This window comes from Numenius arquata, chromosome 1, assembly GCF_964106895.1.
Source record: "Numenius arquata chromosome 1, bNumArq3.hap1.1, whole genome shotgun sequence".
NCBI classification, from domain to species: domain Eukaryota; kingdom Metazoa; phylum Chordata; class Aves; order Charadriiformes; family Scolopacidae; genus Numenius; species Numenius arquata.
In genome coordinates this window covers 97,464,169-97,487,544 of record NC_133576.1, presented here as the reverse complement: position 1 = coordinate 97,487,544, position 23,376 = coordinate 97,464,169, and the positions used below count along the sequence as shown (strand labels likewise).

The 23,376-nt window shown below is 34.9% G+C and overlaps 1 protein-coding gene across 2 annotated transcripts in view; it reads right to left on the bottom strand.

The window, feature by feature from the left end:
• DACH1 (dachshund family transcription factor 1) overlaps positions 1-23,376 on the bottom strand; it is a 364,785-nt gene that overhangs the window by 94,764 nt on the left and 246,645 nt on the right. The window contains exons 4-7 of one of the 2 annotated variants that reach the window (XM_074159858.1): positions 22,886-23,041; positions 22,183-22,355; positions 8,668-8,803; positions 6,316-6,453 (exon numbers count right to left, since the gene is read on the bottom strand). In XM_074159858.1, the coding sequence (XP_074015959.1) occupies positions 6,316-6,453; positions 8,668-8,803; positions 22,183-22,355; positions 22,886-23,041 (603 nt within the window). The remainder of the gene's footprint in view (positions 1-6,315; positions 6,454-8,667; positions 8,804-22,182; positions 22,356-22,885; positions 23,042-23,376) is intronic. The other variant, XM_074159866.1, reaches the window with a different exon arrangement.

The window sequence follows — 23,376 nt, the reverse complement described above, 5'->3', positions numbered from 1 at the left end:
TGTAGTAAAGACCATCAAAGACTATAAAGACTATTCAAATGTCTATTACAGGAAAGACACATAATGACCACTGAAAAGAAAGACATAGAAAAGAAACATAAGAAAAAAGTACTTTTTGGGAACTCTTTGGGGCACAAAGCATAAAGAAACTGTATATGCAGAGTTGTTTTAACAGATTTAGAACATTCCAGGTCTTTTGTACACATGTAACTCATTTGAGCATATTCAGAAAGTAAGATATGCCCAAGATGCATTTGAGTCACTGTAAATACAGAATAACCGGTATGCACATATGTAATTTGGCTGCAATGAGCCCAGTTCACCTGGAATGTTTTGGAAATGATGCAGACCTATCAATCGAGTAAAACTGTACAGCAAATCTCTCATAAATTGTGTCAAAGTGACTACTACCCGAGCAGGACAAAGGTCCTTAGTAGCAAACAAGTCTGTAGAAGAACTGCCTGGTTGGAGGATTGCTTAGTTAAACTCTCTAGAAATACTTTTATGCAGTATTTTGCTAAAAAAAACTTTCAAAAGTTTGTACTACCTTCACACTCCTTCTGGCATACACATACTATTCACATCCTAGTCAATGATATGAAAGGCTTCTGTGGTTTCTGTGCAACAAAAATAGATGTTTTCCGGCTTCTTAGTAAATAACAACCCATTGTGAAAAAACTTGCAATTTCATTTTTCACCTTTGTAGCCCATTAACTGTAATAGCTTTTAATGTACTTTAAGCATTCTTGAGCCTCATGGGCTGATTGAAGAGACACACCAACAACCAGAGTGTCTAAAGGTTATTTTGGTGATACCAGCTTTCTCGAACCTTTTATTTAGTGGATATTTATATTATCTGTCATAGGTTACAAATTTGACCGCTATCTGTTTAGGGTTTGAGGAGTATTTAACGCTCAAATCAAGATCACTTTCACAATGTGCTAGATGATGTATATATATGTAGCCTGAACTCAGTATCTTAAGGAATTACAAACTAATATATTAAAATTTAATATGTAACATTTAAAAAGTGAAGGGAGAATATAGACCAAAAAAGTGTTAAGTGTAAAATTACCTGCATATAGATACCCACCAAGTTCTGTTTATATTGTTCTTGTTACACTAAAATGGAATATTCAGTAAAATAAACATATTGGATAAGTATTTCTATGTGCATGTTTGTATACACAAATGAAAATGAACAGATAAAGTAGCTTAACACAAGCAGTTGGACAGCAGAACTGTGAACGAAAATTCCTCTATAGGTCAACTGGTAACAATTCTTTTCAAAAAAGGGCTTTCTCAGAGAACTAACTAAAATAACACAGACCAGAAACAGAATTTAAGTGAAGTTCCGGATCACTTGTTTGCTGACTTTGCTAGAGGACAGCTCCGATAGAAGAGAATCTTTGTTGATGCTAAAACTTCCTTTGAGGTTTCCATATTTATAAAACATACTCGTATGTATTTCTATATTTATTAAGGTGAATAAGCTTATATCGTTGAGCATTTATCAAGTAAAGTTTCTATATTTATTAAGGTGAATAAGCAAGCTTGATATATATTTACACTATATATAGATTATAAAAGAATGTACTGCTGATAATGCAGAACGAATATCTAATTATATAGGATGGCATATTTATCATTAGTTCTCTTTTTGATGCATGACTGCCAACAGGAAAGTACAATTCTAACTATAACTTTGGACTACTTAAACTATTTTCCACTTTACACTAAGGATATTTTGGGATTTTAATATTCTTTTTTATAAGATATTAGCCAGAGGTCTAAGATTGCTCACAACTCTACAGGGGGACATAAAAGAGAAACAGAGAGAAAGACTGGGACTTTTTAATAGGTGGATTTGATAAAGCTATACTTTAATTGCCGCTATCATAGTAGTTAGGAAGCAGTTATTGTTGATTATCTGAAAATCACTTAAGAAATTTCCATTAATATCATAGTTTAAAAGCTTTTCTGGAAGAAATAGTTTAGCCTCTTTTGTGAACATGGTGAATATTTTATATTTTGTTATAGAAAACAGCATGCACGTTTTCAACAAGAGTGTCCTTCCCTTAACACCTCAAATAACATATTCAATTTAAAATGTAAGCATGACATTCAGGCTTCATTTGCTGTTGGTGTCAATCTAAAAAAATATAAATTGATGCAGACAGAAAATTCTAATCTGATGCCCTAGGGCCAGATCCAATAAAACACTTAGGCATCTAAATTTGGTGTTAAAGCAACTAACTTTTAGGTGTTTGTCCCCCAACAGGGAATCTTGTGTTGAAGTGAACTGCATCTTACATTCCTATATAATGTGTAGGGAAGGTATTGCCAGGCAGGTACCAGTTAGGGGATGTTATAAGCATCCACTGCTTCCAGCATCACCTAACTTTACCCAAACCAGGTACTGCAAATTGGAATCTAATGAAATTAACAAGTAGAACTATAGTCTGTCTAAAGTCTACAGGAAATCATATGCAGCTATCTGGAATGAGTAAACAGAGAAACTCTGGCAATAGGACTGAGCTATAAATTCCACCTTGCAGACCCCGTATGACCAGAATCTGGGTCATAAGGGCAAAGGTACAGTGGAAAAATATACTTTCCTCTTTTACACAAAACACAGAAATTAGGGATGGTGCCCAGGAAATGCGTCGCAAGTTCAGTTCTCTCTTCTGCCTACAAGGAATTAGGATCCACATCTCCAAGGAGTGTGTGTTTAACTTTCATTGATTATTTTGAACTCTTCAGATCAATGAGTAAGAAGAGGACCATGAGTCAGCCATCTAGTCCTTAGGTTTTCTGCTTGTTCCTCCTTCCTATGCAATTTTCAGATTTAACAGACACCATTGCTGAAGAGCTGAATGAATACCCAGTCCCATAGAAAACATCGAAAATACACTTCTCACAACTTCAGACAGGGACATCTGCAAGACATCAGATAACAGCTGAGCAAGGATAACTGATAAAATATACCTTACCAAAATTGAGGGACTATCTAGAGCAAACTCTTTGAGTCATAGAAACTTTACGTTACCTGAAAAGACTCAAAGCCTTATTTTTAATCTAAAAAAACTGAATGGATCTTTTCTAATATGACTCCAATACTTCACCTAAGTCCTTCTTGTGAAATCTGACCTAATAAAACCAAATGTGCATCATCAAATAGTCCATAATTACAGGTTACAAAATTAGATACTTGGGTTTGATGATGGCTGTCAAGTACTTGAACTAATATCGTGTACTTGAACTTACCTCCTTCTTCCCAGGATCATTTGCACTTCTACAGCCTGCTTTCAGTAAATTTGGAAAATCTGCTATGTTCTAATAAGGAAAAAATCCTGGAAATCTAGGGTAATTGACTTCTCTGGTTACAGAGATAATGACATCTTGAGTTATGTATGAGCTGTGGGGCAAAAGTGCTCTGCAGTGTCTCCTGCGGTCACCCCAGAAGAGACCACGAACCTGGCTGGACCGTAACATAACCCTTTGCAAATCTAAGTTTTCTTCTCGTGGAACCCAGTGAGTGGGTGGAACTTCAGACATGTACATTGGGTCTTGCCCCAACGTGAAGCTAGGACGTGGCCAAGTTGCACATCTGGAGTCAGCAGCTGGAATATGTTCCCCACACCCACGGTTTACACCTGGTCTTTGAGAACAGAAACTTGTCCTGTTTTCCTGCAACAAATATTGACCTGCAGCTCGATGCAAACTTTCCAGTTTTAACAGGCAGCAAATCAGATACATAGAACCTAATTTGATTGATCCTTGGTGGGATAATGACAACCTGACTCCAATGGAAGCTGAGGTCCCTCAAGGCAGCACACACCAGAACCTGAGAACAGATTTTGAACACAGTCTAAGGGCAAATTAAAAAACAAAAAGAAAAACAAAACCAAAAAAACTCAAACAAAATGGCACAAGAGATTTACTGGTAGTTTAAACCACGACAGTAAAATACATTTTTGCCATTTATAATGATTCTGGTTGAATTTTTAATAGAAATGCACATAATCTTAGAAAGACAGAATACCCTCAAACTGGTATTCAGTTTGCAAGTGGCAAAGAACTGTTTCTAAATATATTACACTATGTTGTGTGGACTGGGTAAATTAACTCCTTTTCTTTATGTTAATAACAGATAAATGGTATTTTCTCTCCTGTATCCAACTCATAGATCAGGTTAGACAAATGATTCACCTCTCTGACATAAGCTAAGTCCTTTTCAAAATCTGGTACGTTGATCAGTTGTCTCTGTTATAACTTTCCCCCTTTAAATTCTCCATTGACTGTAAATCGATTTTCCCTGAGCTCAGATTCCTTCTGAGATTTTTTGTTTTCATTCTTTTAATGGAAGAGGGGACAAGAAGAGAAAAGACAGGGGCTTCTTTATGAGGCAGGATCTCCCAGGTTCAATTAAAAGCCATTTTAGTTGCAGCTGATAGATTTCTCCCAACAAAAGTGGCTTAAAAGAAAACGCAATAATGTTTAAATGTTTCGTGATACTTATTCAGAATTTCTGTTTTCTGTTCTTTCTTTTGGTGCTTCAACAATAGAAGTACCACCACCTACCCATGTTTGTTTGCATTTTTAAATATGATTGCATTCTGACTGATTTGCAGTGGTAAGCAACAGTTTGGAAATCTGATTGCAAGCTCACAGTGTCAGAAGTAGATAATTACTATCTCCACAAATATCTCTAAATTAAATCACTTGTTTTAATACAGATTAGATTAGTATTAAAGTTACAAGATTGGTATGTGAGACATGATAAATGTAGTCATGACAGAAAACAATTTTTAATTTAGTATACCCTATCAATCTAGATAGTCCATGAATATTTACCATTAATCCAGTAGGCTGGAACAGAGGGGGGGAAAAAAGAACAAAAAATAGAAGGTTTGACCTAAACAAGGACTGAGGAAAAAAGAATTCTCAGCAGTTTTACTGAGAACATATCTTGCAAAAACGTGAACTGGCAACAGATTGGAAAATACATTTGAGGTACAATTACAAACAAAGCTTTTAAAAAACCTGAATGACATGTGAAAATAGTAGCGATTCTTAATATGTACTTCTCTTTGCAGGATTTACCAGTCTGATTACACTTAAATGAGTAACTTCAAAGGCTGAAATAAAATCATTTATGGAAATTCAAAACAAACCTATTTGATCACATCATACTTCACAGCGGGGATACAATTTGCAGGGGCTGAGTGAGGGCACAGTGTAAGCTAAAACAGGTTGTGTGTGCAATGAACCAAACTAAATGGTTTATATAAAAGAAATGTTGTTTCCATTAATTTTTCTGGTAATCCTATTAAAAATGCCACCTGTCCAGAATAGAATTGTCCAGATTTTAATTCTTTTTCATATCTCATTGTTCAAACACAAGACAGAGAAGGTATCATAGCTATTAAAATATGGCACAAAATGTCTTATTCTGAAATCTTTGTTACTGCAGCAGTTTCTCTGGCTCCGTTTCAATGTCTGACTATTATACCTTTTACTTTTCCTCTCATTGTGCTCAAAGAACTGATTTTTCTGATAAGCCCAAAGAATATTTTTTTAAAGGGTATGTCATATTACTAAACACTTTCACCATAATGTTTCTAGTCTGTAACAGTTAAAACTCTCATATACTAAGTAAACCTAACACACTGAATACACCTTTTAAAATTCCACCACCACCCCTCCAAAATCCCCTGTAACAAGCCTGAACACAAACTTAACTTTGAATACCAACAGAGATGAAATAGTGTCATAATCAGCATAAGTGCATGCGGACTATTCACCTAGATCAAACACTTTGGTCATATACTCAATTAAATTTAAATCCCATTATATAATGTGTACCAGCCTCATTTTATGCAATTCCCTAATTTAATGGCTTGGTATTAGCCTTTTTCCTTTTTGCACACATGGACTAATTTTCACGGTGCTCAGTCCCTTTGGGAAGTAGGTCATTAAAGTCAACCGGATGGAGACAGAAACTTAATACCTAAACAGTGTTGTATAAGGACCAGATACACAATAGTAATATAAAACTGCTTTTTACTCATCCCTCTTTGTAATATTTAAGAAATTCCTCCCTCGTATAAATATTCTTCATTAATCTCAAGGACCGCAAAGTAGAAGAATCAAGAAAGCTATCATCCTGTTATGATTGAATTGGTGAAACAATAAAAAATAAAAATAAAATATCCCAATTAAAAAAATAAAAATCATAATTACAATACTATTTAGCTGCTGAGAGAATACTTGTTTTACACTGCAACAGTAAAATCACTGTATTCATATTACCTTTCTCAATGTGTATTCTTTTTGTCTCATGTCCCACGTCATGACCAGCCAGATCACCCTCCTTAGGACCAGGCAGGACATTAGGTGACAAACCCATCAGCATTTGGTTCATAGATAGCCCGTTCTGATGGACAGCTGCTAGACACAAGCGCAAGCAGAAAGAAAATCAGCCGTCATTTTAACAATGCACTTTTGTACTTATTTTATATCGTCTTCCTCTTAATTATACAAGAATTCTAACAATCACAAAGTTACTTAATTAGTGCTATCAGTATCCACACAGCGGGAGAGTTTCTTCCTGTTACTTCTGGTTTAAAACAATTAATTTTAAAAAGAAGAATTCAGTATCTTTGGACAAAGTTGGATATTTGCAAACATTTTCTTGTTCTTTAACAAGAACTGAAAGGCAAAATGAAGCAAACCAGAAAAGAATAGAAGGTTCAACTTGAGACACTTACTGACTTAATTTTTTTAAAATTAGTTGTACAAAAGGTCTTGTATATTAGCCTTCCCAATATGCAGTCCCTATCCCTAACTCCTTTAAATTAATCATTGTGGCCTTCTAGGTTATAAACAGTTTTTCAAAATATACTGTGCAACAGCAGAATTACTTATTTGCTCATCAGATAGCTTGAAAAGCTCTTTCTAACAGTTCTCAAACAGACCTTCACGAGTCTCAAACACACCTCAGAAACCCATGTAAGGTAGTATACACCTATGCTTCTATCCTGAAAAATTGTATTTGCAAGAGGTTTATGCCATTTTCATTAAAGCATTTTTTCATATGTAACCCATATTTCTGTAGCAGACAACTTACTCTTGCTGGCAGCACAAAAACAGATGTAATTAAGAATCAGGTGTGATGTTAACAAATCAGATAGGAGAGAAAAGTTATTTTATAAATAAATAAGTTACTGAAGTGATTCAGTATTTAAGGAACTCTGTTATGTTCACATTGGCATAAATAACATGCAAAGGTCCCACTCCTCTCTCTCTCCTGGTAAGTAAGCAGAGTAAGCTGAACAGTGTCATTTCTTATAAGAAAAAAGTGTCATTCCTTAGCAAAAACAATAAGCATCTCTCAATTTACGTTACTTTTTTTTTTTTATTTAGAGAACAATGGAAAAGGTCTTCAACAGTTGTAAAAAAATATACTATTCAATCAATTTAAAAAAAAAAAAATTAAAAATCCAGGGCTCTGAGCTTTTTTTTCCCAGAACTTTACTTATGAACTCATAAAAACCTGCGGAAATAGATAGGTCACAGTATATGGGATGCCAGTTTAATCTGCACTCTGAACTGTCCAAGTGATAAGAAAACAGAGTTTTCAGCTTGTCATGGTCAGGCCTCATTTATTTTCTTTGGTAAGCTATTTTTCATCACACAGTAATGAAAGATCTTTCATCTGAAGGTCAATGAAGAGTCAGCTTCCTGAGTCTGCGGAGAGCCTGAAAGGAAGCAGTCTAAAAGACACATGTACTGCATCTAATCAACACGACTTCTTATTTCGTATAGCTATTTCATGGCCTTCTATCTGCATGCCAAATCTTCCCGTTTCACCTACTGAAAAATTCCACTATGGAAAGATGCTTTAAAAGCACAAAAACCTCCAATGGAACAATAATAAAAGGAATGGACAAGTACAATATGAATTTAAGTAAATATGCATAAAATAATATGTTTAAAATCTTGATTTCCAGGCAGTTGTGCTGGAACATCATAGAATGCAGGATCTTTGCCATGTAATTTACATCCTGTATGGAGACTTGATAAAAATGGTATCACTCTGAGACACTGTGGCTTAACTTCACTCCGTGCCTTGTGAGCTATGAGGTGATAATACTCTCTGTATTATATTTCTCACCATTACAAATTTTTATATTTTAAAAAAATATAAAGTATGGATATTTTAAAATTGATTTAACCTAATTCTTCTCTTTACCAAGCAATTCTACCATGTAAAATGTTGCTTAGGAAGTCACATTCAATTTAGAAATCAAACCAGAGTAACCAGATTAAATAAAACTCAATTCCTTTAAAAAATGTTTACACTATATGTTCAGTTCTAAAACTAATCTAGCAAATTGCTTCCCGGCTGCAATTCTGTATTTCATAGCTCATATCTTTATGTTTAATATGACATGATGGCAGTTTATATCAGTACCTGTTAATGTAGCATCAGATATTATGATACTGTAAACTGGGGAACATAATGTTGGGAAACAGTTATTGCAGCTGAACTTCCGAACATGATACATATGAGATCTATTTAAGATGAGGGCATTTTGATTAGAAAAACCAGCTGCACTTAATAAAATTTAAAGTGGTGACAAGGAGAAGAATGTGACCTACGGATTCTGTCTGAAGAGCTCTCAGTCCGTGCAGGAGAGCTGGACACACTGCTGCTTCGATGAGAGGATGGATGGCTGCCAGGTCGTCGGCCCTCTTCAAGAGAAGGAGCAGGAGAAGGGCTGTCTGGAACACGTTCCTAGACCCCAGGAAAAACAGTTGCAAAAAAAAGGCAATGTTAAACTAATCCTCTGTGGTTTCCAAACATCAGTTCCCTAAATTGGACCTCCCTCCTAAATCACAACCTACTCTTTCCTCTGTTGAGGTGTCCAGGATTTGCAGAGTGTTCTCAAAGGAAACTTAGCAATTTTAGGACACTAGACCTTGTGTTTTAGTATGCAATGTGAGTGCTGCTCATCCCATCAGGCTTTTAAACTGCCTTCTGGACTGCTTATAAAAATAAGGTTTTTGTTTTGCTTGTGAATGTTGTGGGCTTTTTTCTCACTTCTGTGTGCATGCTGTTGAATTGGAAATATACATTTTGTTTACTAGCTTATAGACCATAGCCTTATGTGATGAGGAACAATGTACTTTTGTAAATAAATAAAGACCAGACGTTGTTTTAGCTTATACTGAACTTTACTCCACATTTTCATTTCAAAGGGGCTTCTTGAGCAATGAGACCTTACAGAACTGCTCTGGATCATAAAGAAAATATAATCTCCCTACTGAACCTATACCAGTACTGTGGCTGGTACTCCAAATGTCTGCTGATACCATGGAGCACAAACCTAGAATGAACCACATTTTTTTGAAGAGTGTGGCCATATCACTACTTCAAAATGGGGAAAAAAAAGCCCATTCACATTTTTCTATCCAGGGAGAAGCCTGGCATGGTAGCCAGGAGGAGCCATGATACACTTGAAGACGTTCCTTGATTTTGAAAATTGGAGCACAAGTTTGAACTGCACTTCTGCCATGTGAGAACAGTCAATATGTAGCAGATAGATATATCTGCTACTTACACAGAACTTTGACAGAAACAATAAACAAAGGGAGCTGAGTGCAGAATCGTTCTTTCTAGAAAATTCTCTGTCCCTGCAGTTTCCTCTTTATTGCTAATAGGTCCCAAGACTCTATTTCATTGCTAAAATACGTGTGAGTCAGGTTGGTTTGGTCGAATAGTGACAAAAGTAAATAGTTCCTATAAGGGAAATCTACTTGGGGGGACTGAAAATGATAAATCAGGGTTTTTGTGGTTGTGGGGTTGGTTTTTTTCCCTTTTGATAATTGAAATCCTGACCCTAATGAAAAAGAAGAAAAAAAATAACCCAAAGCAAAAACAACAAACAAGCCAACAACTGAGTACATTCAACTCACTAAAAGCTTTTGGTAATGAAATAATACAATTAGTATGTATTTAATAATACATATAAAAACTTGCTGCTGCAAATGCCTAAAAGTTTTCCTGAAAAGAGCATCATGTTCCTCCCACCACGAATTGCTTTTGCAGCAGTCATTATTTTTCATGCACACTAGCTAGGTGAATATTTCGTTGAATACATTGCTATAAAACTTAGCAACATGACCATCTATAGTAATCAATAGATTTGTTCCAGGTAAGCTTCATAATAAATATTTGCTGAACTTGAGATTCTGATTGCAAAGGGATTCAACGGGCCTATTGATGGAGTGGGAGAAGACCTTTCAGAGCAGTGTTTCAAGACATTTAAGTGGATTCCACTTTAACAGTCTCAGGTTTTTAAGTCAAAAACATTGATGAGGATAGTTTAACTGCATCATAGCTCTAGGCTTATTATGACTTTGATTGTGTTTATATGTCCATGAACCGGGTATTCAAGAGGAGGATTATAATGCAGATGTTTTCAGAATGTAGAAGATTTATTTCTTTAGATTTAGGAGGATTTAAGCACGCACAGCGTAGAGATTTGGTATAAATTGGAACACGCTATATTTAATCATTCATTTAATATATAATTTCACTGTTTGGCATACAATGTATTGTTCTTAGAAGGGTTTCATTAAAATGAAATCCAGTGAGCACATAAGATTTGAATACAGAGCTGCAGAGTAAATTAATTTATTTAAACAGCTTAATTTGTTTATCCTATTTATTTATGTGCGCTTTTACAGCACGTATTATGAGATGGAGAGAGCAAAAGGAACGCACAGGACAACAAAATATAATTACTGCACAAACAAAAAAGATAATGAGTTTTATTCACACATAATACAACATAGAAGACAAACTCTATGAGAAAACTATATATACCGGCATTATCAATTCATTTGTAAAATACCCTTTAACCCCAACAAAAAATGGGATTGAACTATGCAGAAATGGAAAATAAATTAATTTAATACTTTAAGTCATTTTTTATATCCTTGCTTCATAATTCCACAATCAATAATATAGTCTATAGCAATTTTTTGTCTTTATCAAAACTAGCTGCAGTAAGAAATGGAAATGCTACTAATAATAAATTGAAATACTCTGTACCTCTAAAAATCATAGTGATAAACTAATGCTGCTGGAATATCAATATAAGCTGTCTTCCTTACTAGAGATTTTGTGTAGAAAAGATGGATTTTGCTTGTGGTAAAATATTAATTTTACATTTAAACTTCACTTTAAAATTTTTCAAAAGAGGAAATGTGCAAAAATGTGTTCAGTAAATAACTCAGATGATCAGAGCTGTTTTGTAACTTCTGCAAAATGCCACTTTTGTATAAGTAAGTCTACACGACACAGCAAAGAAACAGTATTTACTGCATTATAAACCTGGCAATAGAAACCACCTAAGGTACTGTCCACTGTCTAGTATTTCTCCTAAAACTTGTCCACTCCCAGGAAAAACTGGATTCCACTTAAATAAAGATATGTCTAGAGAACCTGGTGTTGGCTTGCGCTGTAATTCGTCTTGTTGTCTCCCAACACAGAAATAAATAAATAAATAAAATCTGAATGACTTTGCTAAAATTAAGTATGACGAAACCGTGTAGGGTTCAGTTTGAAATCAACATATCTGAATGTAAGTATTTAAATGCAGTTTTTACACACAAACTAGAGATGAAACTTCAGACACCTGTATCTAGGATGCCATATCAACTGGCCCACCTTGAAGGTAAGTGTCTCCCATTTCAGTCAATTGAGATATAGAAAATAAAGTCAATGGAGCCTCCTCCAAAACCAGATACCTATGGCTTAATTCAGCTGCTCACATTTGAACAACTGAAGGGTTTTGAGATGTCCACATCAGGTTGACAGAGAGGACCTACAAAAGATCTGCTGCCTTTTGGAATGCCAAAAACGTTATCCTTGCAATATTGGATGATAAACTGAATAGCTCCCAAAACTCTACTGACAGTATTTACTAGAAAAAAAGACATACAGAATTATTTATCGTTTGTAAAACATAAACCTCACTAGCCACCTTTTTTCTCCACTTTTTGCTTCCCTATTTGTTTCTACAGGTACTCATAAGTAAAAAGTAGTGTGAACGATTTAAGGCATATGTAGCAATTTAACATATGGTTTACCAACTTTTCAAAATTGGTAAGACTCTCAATTGGCATCAGAACCAGAGGCTACACTAAGCCATGGACAACACACTCTTATAGGTCAAATTTGGAATATTCCTTATCTTGGTGCTCTTTACAATCTGATCCAAATCATGAATCATTTAACAATCTGACATTTAACTCCTCCAAAAATGTTCCACCATATATGAAACTTTCATTTTAGGGTGATACAATGCATTTTCCTGTACTCTTACTCCACTAATGTTATACGTTACACACCCTCAAGATCAAGTCCATTTCATAAATAACAGAATTGTTCCTGTGACATTGGGCTTTTTTTCTTTTATTTTTTAAAAACAGGTAAAAGATTTTAACGGTCAGAGATTTTAACTTGTTAGATTCAAGTTGTCTCTAGAATTAGAAACCCCTCAAATTTTGTTCCAGAATACCACATATCACTCACAACATAACACTGTCTCAGTCTCTCCAAGTAAAACAGAAGCGTCTTAATGTACTTACCAACGTTTTTCTACATTTTTCAAACAGCTCTTTGCATAGATGCAAAGACCATACTGTAACATCTCATTTCAAAAGTTCCTTTTAAGTAACTTCCTATTAAGATTTATTTTAATATATCAGTAATGGTTTCCAGAAGACCATAAATACTTTCTTCCCTATATCATATGTATCTTTTTCCTCTTACCAGGTCACAAAAGTAGTTATTCAATATTAATCCCTTTTTTTGCCTCTTTTCTTTCTGCTCCAGCAGCATGTTTTCATTGTTTGAAAAGTGCCTCATTACAAAAAGTCTTCCTCAAAAACCTCCCGAAACACAAACTTGATGGAGTTCAACTGTTTGTCCCTATATATCACTATCCACGAGAACACCCTTCAGTCAACATCTGTAGGATTAATCCTCCTGCTCCTAAGAAGATAGACAAGGAAGTGATATCTTCTAGGTTCTCACCACCTCAGTCTTTCCACAAACATTGTTTATTCTTTGCCTTTCCATTTCCTTAGTGATAAAATTCCAGAATCCTTCTGACAAAATTTGAATATGCCTATTTCCAATAGCCAACCAGTTTTGCACAGCTTTATTGCCTGTGTATTTCTCTCCTACAGGTATTTTCAGTCCAGGCTTCTTCCTTTATTCTAGTTTGCTTCTCCATAAGACTCGTCTCGTGGGCTTAGTCATCCTTTAATTTTAGTCATGGACTGCGTTCTAGACATGCATCTAAGTATAGCTGCAGCAGTATACTGCTAATAAAACCATTTGGCTGCCTTGATGCTCCTCCATGTTGAACATTCTCATTTAAGGACGTTTGTGCTTTAAGCCATTGAAGTGCAGAGGACAAAATCACTTATTTTCAGTGGCATACTTTTGAATAGTTTAGGTAAATTCATACTGGGGAAAGGATATATGATGCACACTGTTTCATACACTTTTAATTTAAAAAAAAAAAAAAAGATAAAAAAAGCTTTTAATTAGTAGTAGTTTACGATAGTCCTGCCTTTCTGGGAAGGCATCTGGCTTCCAATCTTTTTTCCGGTAAAATTACAATAATCTCTTTCACAATGACCAAAACACAGACTTCTTACTCTTCAGTTCCTTGCTGACCTACTTTTTGTGTGAGAAGTATTCCAGGGATGGCTTTCTTGTAACATGGCTTACTTATTTGACATTGTATTAGTTGAATGATTAAAAGAAATGAATTGCTTTGATGATATCTTTTGTATTCCCTGAAAATGGGATATTTTGCTTTTACAGCTTCATTTTTCCTTCAAATTTAGCCTAAGATGCTGAGACTCCAAATTAACATTTAGTCCTAAGAATTACAAGATGAATTTGGCTAATAATTATTTCCTAACTTCCTCAATCATTACTATAAAATGTGTGTTATCAAACTGACTAAAAATGCTATAAATTTTACTTCCATTTCCTTATTTGCATAGTATCACTAGCTTGCTAAAAACCTTGCTAACTTCCCACTGATGCACATCATCTTTCTCACCTTGTTCTTTCTTATGGACATGCTTCTAATCTCAACTGAAATTCAGGAGTTCAAATGTTTTGTGTTGTCATTCATTGCACTATTGTTTTAAATAGCGGATCTAGTTCTTACAAAGAACATAATCCATTATGTTTGCATAAGTCCCTTTTTTCTCCTTTTGTGAATACCTTGAACTTATTTATCTTTTGGACCAATTTAAGTTAATTTGATTTCTGTTTTAATTTTAACCTCTGCAATTTTTCATTGATTCTACCTTGCTGTTCCCATCACAAGAGTACTGATAATTGGCAACAGAAAATGTAGAAAGAGATCAACAGACAAAAAGACTATGGGTTTGCTTGATTTTTATTGCTCTGTTTATTATAGGGTTATTGGGAATATCAGCAGCAGTTAACTACAGGAAGTCAAAACGGAAAGCTCCCAAGTAATCCTTTAACTTGGTAAAACTAGAGCAGCGTCCAAGGTGTTGACAGTTTGGAATCATGATGAAGCAGGATCATTCCTGGAAGTGCCACAGAGCCTCATAGGACAAAATTCTGTATTTTGTGGATTCTCATAAAAATGTCCTGACAACTATTTTGGACCTGCTTATTTTTTGAGTGTATCCTTTCAATTGAATTTATAAATTATATTTTGCCTTGGAAATGTATGTTTGGACTAACAAACAAAATATTCTTCTAAGGCATACAAAAACCCCATGCAATATGCAAACATATAGAAGTGCAAAAAATCTCTTCATATTGAATTAGCAATTTCTTATTAGCAAGTTGGACACACTCCTGCTTTTTTATTTTTTTCTCTCCTCTCTTGAATATCTAATCTTACTTAAAAAGCAACCATTCAAGCTTAAGAAGCAGCACTGGGGATTCACCCCTCAAAGTCAATCCAAACCGTACGTTCATCCAAACACCAAGAATTCATGTGACTAAATGTAGTTGTCTACAGTACAAATGTCTACATCTGAGCTAGTCACCCTATGTTCATTTTTTACCCATACATTTACGTTTCCAAGGTACAATTCACCTCACTTTAAAGCAGCTATCTAAAATAGGTCCAATGAATTATGCCCTAGAAGACAGCAAAATGAATCCCATCTATTGTACCTGGCCTCATGGCCATTTTGGTTCAAATTAATCTTCTACCACATACATAGGTCCCTGTTACACATGTGAATATGCAAATTGCCCAACAGAAAAATCTGTACTACCTTCTCTGTGTCATATGTTATCTGTAGGCATCTATTTTATGTGATGCAAATTAATTTATACGAGCATATGGGTGTTATTAGCTTCAAAATCCACCTCAGAAACACATATATTAAAACAAATAATAGGATCCCATATTATTTTAAAAAAGATATTATTCCAAGTTACAACTTACCAGATATACAGTAAAAATAAAAAATAATTTTAAAAAAATGATTTAAAAAATCAATAAAAAATAAAAATAAAGTTCATTATAAAAAAAATGCATTAAAAGTTAAAAAAAATAATTTTTATCGTACAGATAGAACTAATTAATGAGGTGGGACAGAGTGTCCTCTAATATAAAGATGATTAAGCCATAAGAAAGGAGTTCAGCTACACTTTGACCTAAGATTTTCTCATGCTAAACGAAGAAACTGAAGTAAGTGTGCACATACATATTTATATTAACATTAAAAAATTTTTAAAAAGTTATTCTGACTAACCTGGAGATTTTTTTTTGTCATGTGCAAGTTCATACAAATAGTTTTAAGATATCATTTTTTCTGCAGTCATGATAAAAAGAAAATGAAATATTCATTTGGTTTATAATATACTTCAAACTTCATAGGTTTATCATAATTTTCACGTTTGCTTTCCCAATATGTAAAAGTAGATTTTTCAGGAGCTGATAAATAGTTTTATTTTTATTCTAGAATATTTACTGTAATTAGTTTTTACTATTTAAATGTTTTATATTAAATCAAATTTCTCCTTATACAAAGACAAAAATTTGACTTTACTTCATGTATCAGATAATGAGGAAATGAAAGCAGCTTTACTCTTCATGCACTTGTGTATAGTGTATTTTTCTTTGCATTCAAGAAAATCACCTTAAAGTAATGTCAAAATTTCAGTTTTGAATGCACAAATGTCTGCAGACATAATAGGTCATCTGAAAAGTCAGGGGATTTTCAGGTTAGGGATCCAAATAGGGCATTTTCGCCAATTTTGTATGCAGTTCATTTTCTTTTCATTCCTTTTCTGAAAATGGGTATAGCATACTCATCTTCATAGGAACGGTGCAATTATATATCACTGTTTGCATAATACTTCTCCTGTAAGGCACAGAACTGTCCATAGAAAACTTTTGCATTCAACACAAGATTCAGATAACGCAAGTTAAAAAAGACTGGGCCAGACACTGATTTTTAAAAAATTCAAATATGGAATAACTAACCATTCACTGAATGAGGTAGGAGTTCTGTGGAAAAATACAATATCTGGTGGTGAAATTAAAATTGCACCCTACTTTATGGATGGAATGCTGTCACATTAAGGCTGTAGAGGCATTCTGGTATTTCCTAATGTTAGTCTTACATCTTTTGAAATTCAGCGATGGTTCTATAACATAGGCTTTGGATGTAATTTTACTCAATGAATGAAGACAGGTATATCTAAAGATTTTACAGTAACATCTGATATATTGATAATTCTGGCAGTTTTCTCAAGTTTATTTTACAGGAAAATACTCCTTCAATGTAATACCAGCAAAGTGGAAGGGTTTTCTCTCCAGGATGTCTAATTGGACTTTCAAGGTGCTTCCTATGGCCCCTGTCTCTACAGGACAGTGTGCCAGCCAATTTTGCAAAATAATTTATCTAATCTTATGAAAAAGGTCATAATTTCTGTAACTGGAAAAAAAGTGATCAGTAAACTCTTCTACACTGAAACATCTTATGATGGCCAATACCTTTTGCTATTAAAAGTCTGCACTAAACTCAAGGCTGCTCACACAGCAGTTACAGAAGACTTAAACTGAAGCTTCTACAGTCCCCTCCTTTGCTGCTGTGAAGTGAACTTCCTCGTTTTTCTCTTAGAGTCTGCTTCCTTTCAGGTCCACTCTCTGAACCTGTTCACCAGCACTGTGGCATGAGACATTTAAACGTACTCTGTTCCATCATCTCTGTATGGCAGTGTCATACTTCTTCTCTTTGGCTATTATTTGGACTTTTTGACAATAATTATAGGTGAAAAATACAGGAACATTAAATTACATCAATAGGAACACACATGTACTGCCAATGAAAAAAGAAAAAGTGGATGATCATTAAAATAAAATTTCATGTCAGAATAGACCAATAAACAGTTATTTAAAAAAAAAAATATCCGTCAGCAGCTACCTTGGTTAAATAAATTACTAGTAAATTTCTGCTACTGGATAACAGGAAGATATAACCTTATAAACAAGTATTATGCAACCATTGCTGTGAAATATTTAGAGAACTAGCAAAATTTATTCTGGCGTATTTAATATGCAAGGGAAAACTACTGTGTCACTGGTCACTTTTTCAGCTGAAGGTATTGGTTTCTTCTGCTTTATTCTTAATTCTTTCTACAAGTATTAGTAACAGCATACAGATAAAGTGCAATTTTTGATTCTGGCATGCTGCTTAATTCTAAATATTACAGTGTAGACATATTTCAAGTTGCTATTAATATGAGGTGTGTCCTTTATATTTTCATATATCTTTCTGCTGAGTGAAAAAAATTGATGTAGTGAAACTGCTAACAAGCCAAGCCTTTGAAACCATGGGCAGGTGATGAAAGCCACCTCATGTCTAAAGCATCCCCAGGTCACAGCTGTCACACTCACTGCAATTCATTGCTGTCACAATCTGCTGTCCCTGCTTGTTGTTGCTCTCCTCTTATTCATCCAACTCATATATCTAAACATTCCATTACAAAAAGACATCTAATGTTCGTCTCATGTTTGAAAGGGCACAACACTCTCCTGAAATATAATTCTGAAGATTTTAGAGCTCAGAGTTCACTGCCAAACCTAAGGTGTTGCTTTGCAAGGCTTCCCTTGTAATTTTGTCTGTCTCATCTCCTGGACGTAGCAGGATAAAATGTTTGGTTAGTACATGATCTCAGCTTTATTCCAACTTCTTATCATGAAGAAATGAAATATTGCCCAGTAATAGAAAGGCATTTGAAGCTTTGTGAGTTTAAAGATAACAGCACTAACTGTGAACTCGGTGAATTGGAAGGAAAGGTCAGCAAGTCACCTACTGTGGCACTGTTCACAAAGGCAATTCTTCTATCCAATGAACCAGGTTGTTTATAATCTGAAGACTCAGATTTTCTAAGACTTAATTTTGTTCTTTTGTTACATAATTAGATAAGGTTACTATTAATTTACTTTTCAGAGTAGAAATTTCTCATAAATCTCCTAACTTTCAAGTAAAGTGTAAACTTGTAAACATCTTGTACTCTAATTTCAAATCTACGCTGTCATTTCAGGTTACAACTATGAACTCCAAGATGAGTGATTCACTAACTTTCCAAATCAGCTTGTGGAAACATTGTCACTGATGAAAAACATTTAAGTAAAATTAGGGTTAAAAAATGAGCCAGAAGATAATGAAAACAAACCCCAAAAGTCTAAAAATGTAGCAGTAAAAGAAAGGAAGATATGATTCTAACAACAAACAGTTTTGGAAAAGAGAGCAACTGCACTATTTATCCATTCCTGTAAAAATAAAGAAAAAGGAGGTTTGACCTTCTCACTTACATCTATTCTCCAAGATATTTATTTTGATTGTAGTATAAGTTATTATTCATAATCTTTATATTGCCAACACCAGGTTCAAAAAGCATGCTGATTAGAGAGTTTCCTGCTCAACTACTCAGTTCAATGGACACTAAAATCACAGCCTCTGACTACGCCTAGTGAGAAACAGGTAAATTGCTAGTGACATTATGTCTATGCTCATGGGAAGAAAATCCCCCTAACAATGACCTCATGCTTTTATGTTGCTGGGGTTTATGTTTCAATCCTGTTCAGTATTAAAAAATAGGAACATAATTACTTGGCCGTGCTGTCTCTATCCACATGACTATATTCATCTGCCACAGACAAAAACAGAGGACATAAATCTAGACATACTTTGTACCACAAAGGGGCTGAGGGAAAGAGTAGGAAAGTCCTGTAAGAGTAAATTCCTGAGCCCTTAGAGTATTATTGAAATAACTATGTGCAGCAAGATCTTACGTTTAGAAGTGAGTTTTGGATGCCAGATTAACACCTGTGTTTATGCATTTACCTGTAGTATAAAGGTATTGTGGGCAATAAGTCACAGAAGCACAGGAGAACCTGTCTCCATCGGGTTCTAAGTAAACATTCCAAAACTCTAACTTAATCGTGCAAACTTCAAAAAATATATATTTCACCACTGAGTGAGTGCACTTTCCTAAACAGAAGTCAGGTTAATTTGGCTATTTAAAAAAACTTCATTGTATATCCATATCTTTTTAATTTATGGTTATGTGCAAACCAGATGGGAACATGAAACCTGTTAAATAACTTGCACAAGATGTTATGCCAGGAGCTGTGCTAAAGTTGGCAGCTATGATGAAGTTTTTATTAGCATGAATATGGGATAGCTGAATTTTCAGAAATGACAGAGATAAATAGTGTAGATTATTAATATATATAAACGTATGATTTTGAAAAAATCATGAAAAGCAAGATTTTGGAAAAAAAATATGATTTTCCAGTCACAAAGTGCTGCTAAAATGTTTCGAACAGAAAACCAAAATTTCTAGGTACTTTCAAAATCTTCACTTATATTATAACAAAACTAGCTTTCCAACTAGATGAACTGGAAGAATTAACTTGTTAAGAAGTTAATGAACTCTAGGATAAGGAAAATTTTCTGGTATGGCACTGCTGATAGCTAAAATAATATACATAGTTACGTGATGACAGTCTCCCTTTCAGAGTCCAATCCTTTTAAACCTACTAGACGGGTTTAGATCAGATGAGCCAGAAGTACTTCTTAGTTAAGTGCTTCCGAGGTCCAGCAATGTTCCCATAATGGGGTGAGATATGTGGACACACCAGGACCTGCCTTCCACAAAAGGAAACCATTTTTTTCACACAGCCTACGAGCTATGCTGTGCTCCAAATGTACCTGATTTTGGTAACTGGAGACAAAGATCAGGGGTCACATTGCGGTATGGCCCAATAGACATATTTAAATGTAGGCCACAGTAACTTAGGCAACTTTAATGGCTAGAACCAGCTTGTAAAGCAGCTTTACAAGCTACAAGGCAGCTTGTCAAGGTTTAGAAACAGAAGATTACTAATGTTCGTGAAGGTCAAATTTTGTGCTCTTACATATGAAAACAAACAGCTTACAGAAAATGAAAGAAGGGAAAATAGTAGGACAAAGTGAAAATAAAGCTTTGTTGCCATAGTAATTCATACTTCTCAGGTGTCATTTAGCATGTGCTCCATTCCGATCTTCATTTTTTAGATACCTCTGTAATACACCGGTCACTGTTCCAATTAAGAAAATAAATTCAGAATGAAATAGAGCCCCACATATGTTCCAGAGAACTTTAGTATCCTGTAACTCTTACTAAATGCTGCTCAAGTGAAAACAGAAAAACAAAGGTGCAGAAATCACCATGTAATCAAACACTCAGCAGCAGAGTATTTATATTCCCAAGATATGGGCAAGATGGACATTAGGGGTGAAATCTAGCCTTGCTGACATAGCACCAAGAAACAATTCTTCTAAAACCAATGTCTTAACTCCCCTTATCATCAAAGATGAGAAAAGGATGCCACTGAAGGCCTCCAAAGGAGATCCTACATTTGAGAGTGCAGGTACCTACATTAGGTCACCAGACAATATTTTTCTAGGACAACAGCAACATAGATTTATTGACTTTTAACTGAATGGTCCTTTATGATTCTGGTTTTTTTCGGTTAAAGAGGACAGAAGAACCAACACATTGAATGTGACAATAAACACAGACCTCTTCACTCTGCTTAAATCAACATGAGCTTCAAAACTTTTGCAACTCTTGATTTGAAGGTCCAAGCGATTTTAAGTTTACTCAATTTTTGTCAACGGAATTGCATTAATGGAGAGATTTCCAACATAGCCCTAAAGTATCAAATAACCTTGCCTTCACATTTCTATTTCTAACATGGAAATGTTACCTAAACCACAAAAGTTTCTGGACTGTCTGTATCTGATTTATGAGAACTAAAGAAGGATAACAGGTAAAATGTAAATATCTAAATAAATGCCAAATCAAATTATAAATATGTAGTGGTAAGGCAGGAATGCCTTTATAATGAAAACAGATCACCTTCAGTCACAAGGAGAGGAGACTCCTTGCCTGTGCTTAATACCTCTAGAACTAGATTAGTTTAGTTACAGGCAGCAAACAAAACCTAAAATGGGTAGCCAGTTTCAGATATCACATATTTTTGAGATATCTCTACAACATTACAGTTCTGGCCTGCAGATTACTGGGTCTGTTCTGTGCAGATTACTGGGTCTGTTCTTCATTCCATTCTTTTCCACGATTTGGCAATTTAGGTTCTGCAGAGACAAAGTATCAAGCCTTTCAGCCTCCTTCAGATAATTTGCAGCATTTCAGTTCAAATGCTTAGATTTAAAAGTTGGAAGAACAGTCCCTTCAAATTTAAGAAAGGCACAATTTCTTCCTTGATATCTTGAACAACGTTGCCATTAGATTACAGACTATGAAATATGATAAATCAGAAAGCTGTGCCTTCTGTATGAAAATGCTTCAACTTGAGCACTGTTTTAATATTGATTGAGAGAGGGTCAGGAGAACTGAGAAGATAACGCTGGCCACCAGCAGCCTATTGGGTTTCCAGAGCTACAACAATTGAGTTTCTTGTACATATTGACTTTATGACTTACCTTATAACATCTGACACCTTTACAACATTTATGACAGTTGTGAGTGTGCTAGAATTTATTTATTTTATTGTTTAATATAGTTACCTTAATAACAGATGTCTCAACTCTGGATGGAGGACTCTGCACTTGTGCTGCTGCTGCCATGTTGGCGATGGTACTAAGGTGATTCATCTGGCTCATTGCCATCGTGACAGATGCTGGAGGTAGGCTCACAGGAATTAACGGGTGGGGCATCATCATAAAAGGAAGTTCCAATCCTGGTGGAGGAAAAAAGAAGGAAATAATTCTTTTAAAACATTGTCTTTTTTTTTTTTTTTAATCCTGATGGACAATATAGCGATGGGTGACAAGATGGTTCACACTGCAGGACAAAGCAGCTGTATGTCAGTTCTCTTCCGGGATATGCGTGGGTAAATCACTAGCAACCATGGAGAGTTTCTAGCCACAAGGAGAGGCTATTAGACCTCTTAGTTTGTTCATATAAGTGTAATGTATGATACCATTGCTAAGCAATGGCTGTTTATTATTTTTTTAATATCTACTGTAAGGTGCCTTAGCAATGCATTATTATGCCACTGATGCACAGGTTAGCAGTTATTTTAAGTATCAATTTTATTGCATACGTATTTGTTCTTTATTGTCTCCGCTTTCCCTGCTTAATATTTTAAAGGAAGTATTCCAATATTCCCCACATCTTTAATTTTTCATAGCCTATTTATATAAACACAAAATAAAGACAGGAATTGGATAACTGCTGATGTTAGTGCTGAAAGATGTCAACCCGTACCATTTGGCAGAAGGTGGTTCTGTTGAAGAGGGTTGAGAGGATGGCTAACTGGAACACTATGTTGTCCAGGCAAGTTGGGGTGGTTAACAGAGGCCTGTGATCCTTGGGTGGGGGGAGACTGAAGTTTTTCTTTATCCCAAGAACCATCACTGCTGCCTGTGGGGAATGAATATATATTATTTGGATGAAGGAAGACTCCAAATTTTCAATGTCTGAATTTGCAAGCAAGGCCAGCAATCTAACCTGTTTTGCAAGTGGCAATTTTTTTTTAATTTTTTTTTTTTTAATATGTGGTTTGGGGGAACGACTTTGTTTTTTCCACCCTCTGAAACAGATATGTAAGGATAATTTCTTAAGGTTAAGAGTCAGAACACAAATCTAAAGTTTGTGTCTGATGTATGCTTTACATATATTTTTGCCAATCTTAGCAAGTAAAACTACATATGGCATTTGTTTTATAAAAGAATATTTTTGCCTGCAAAATGTCTAAA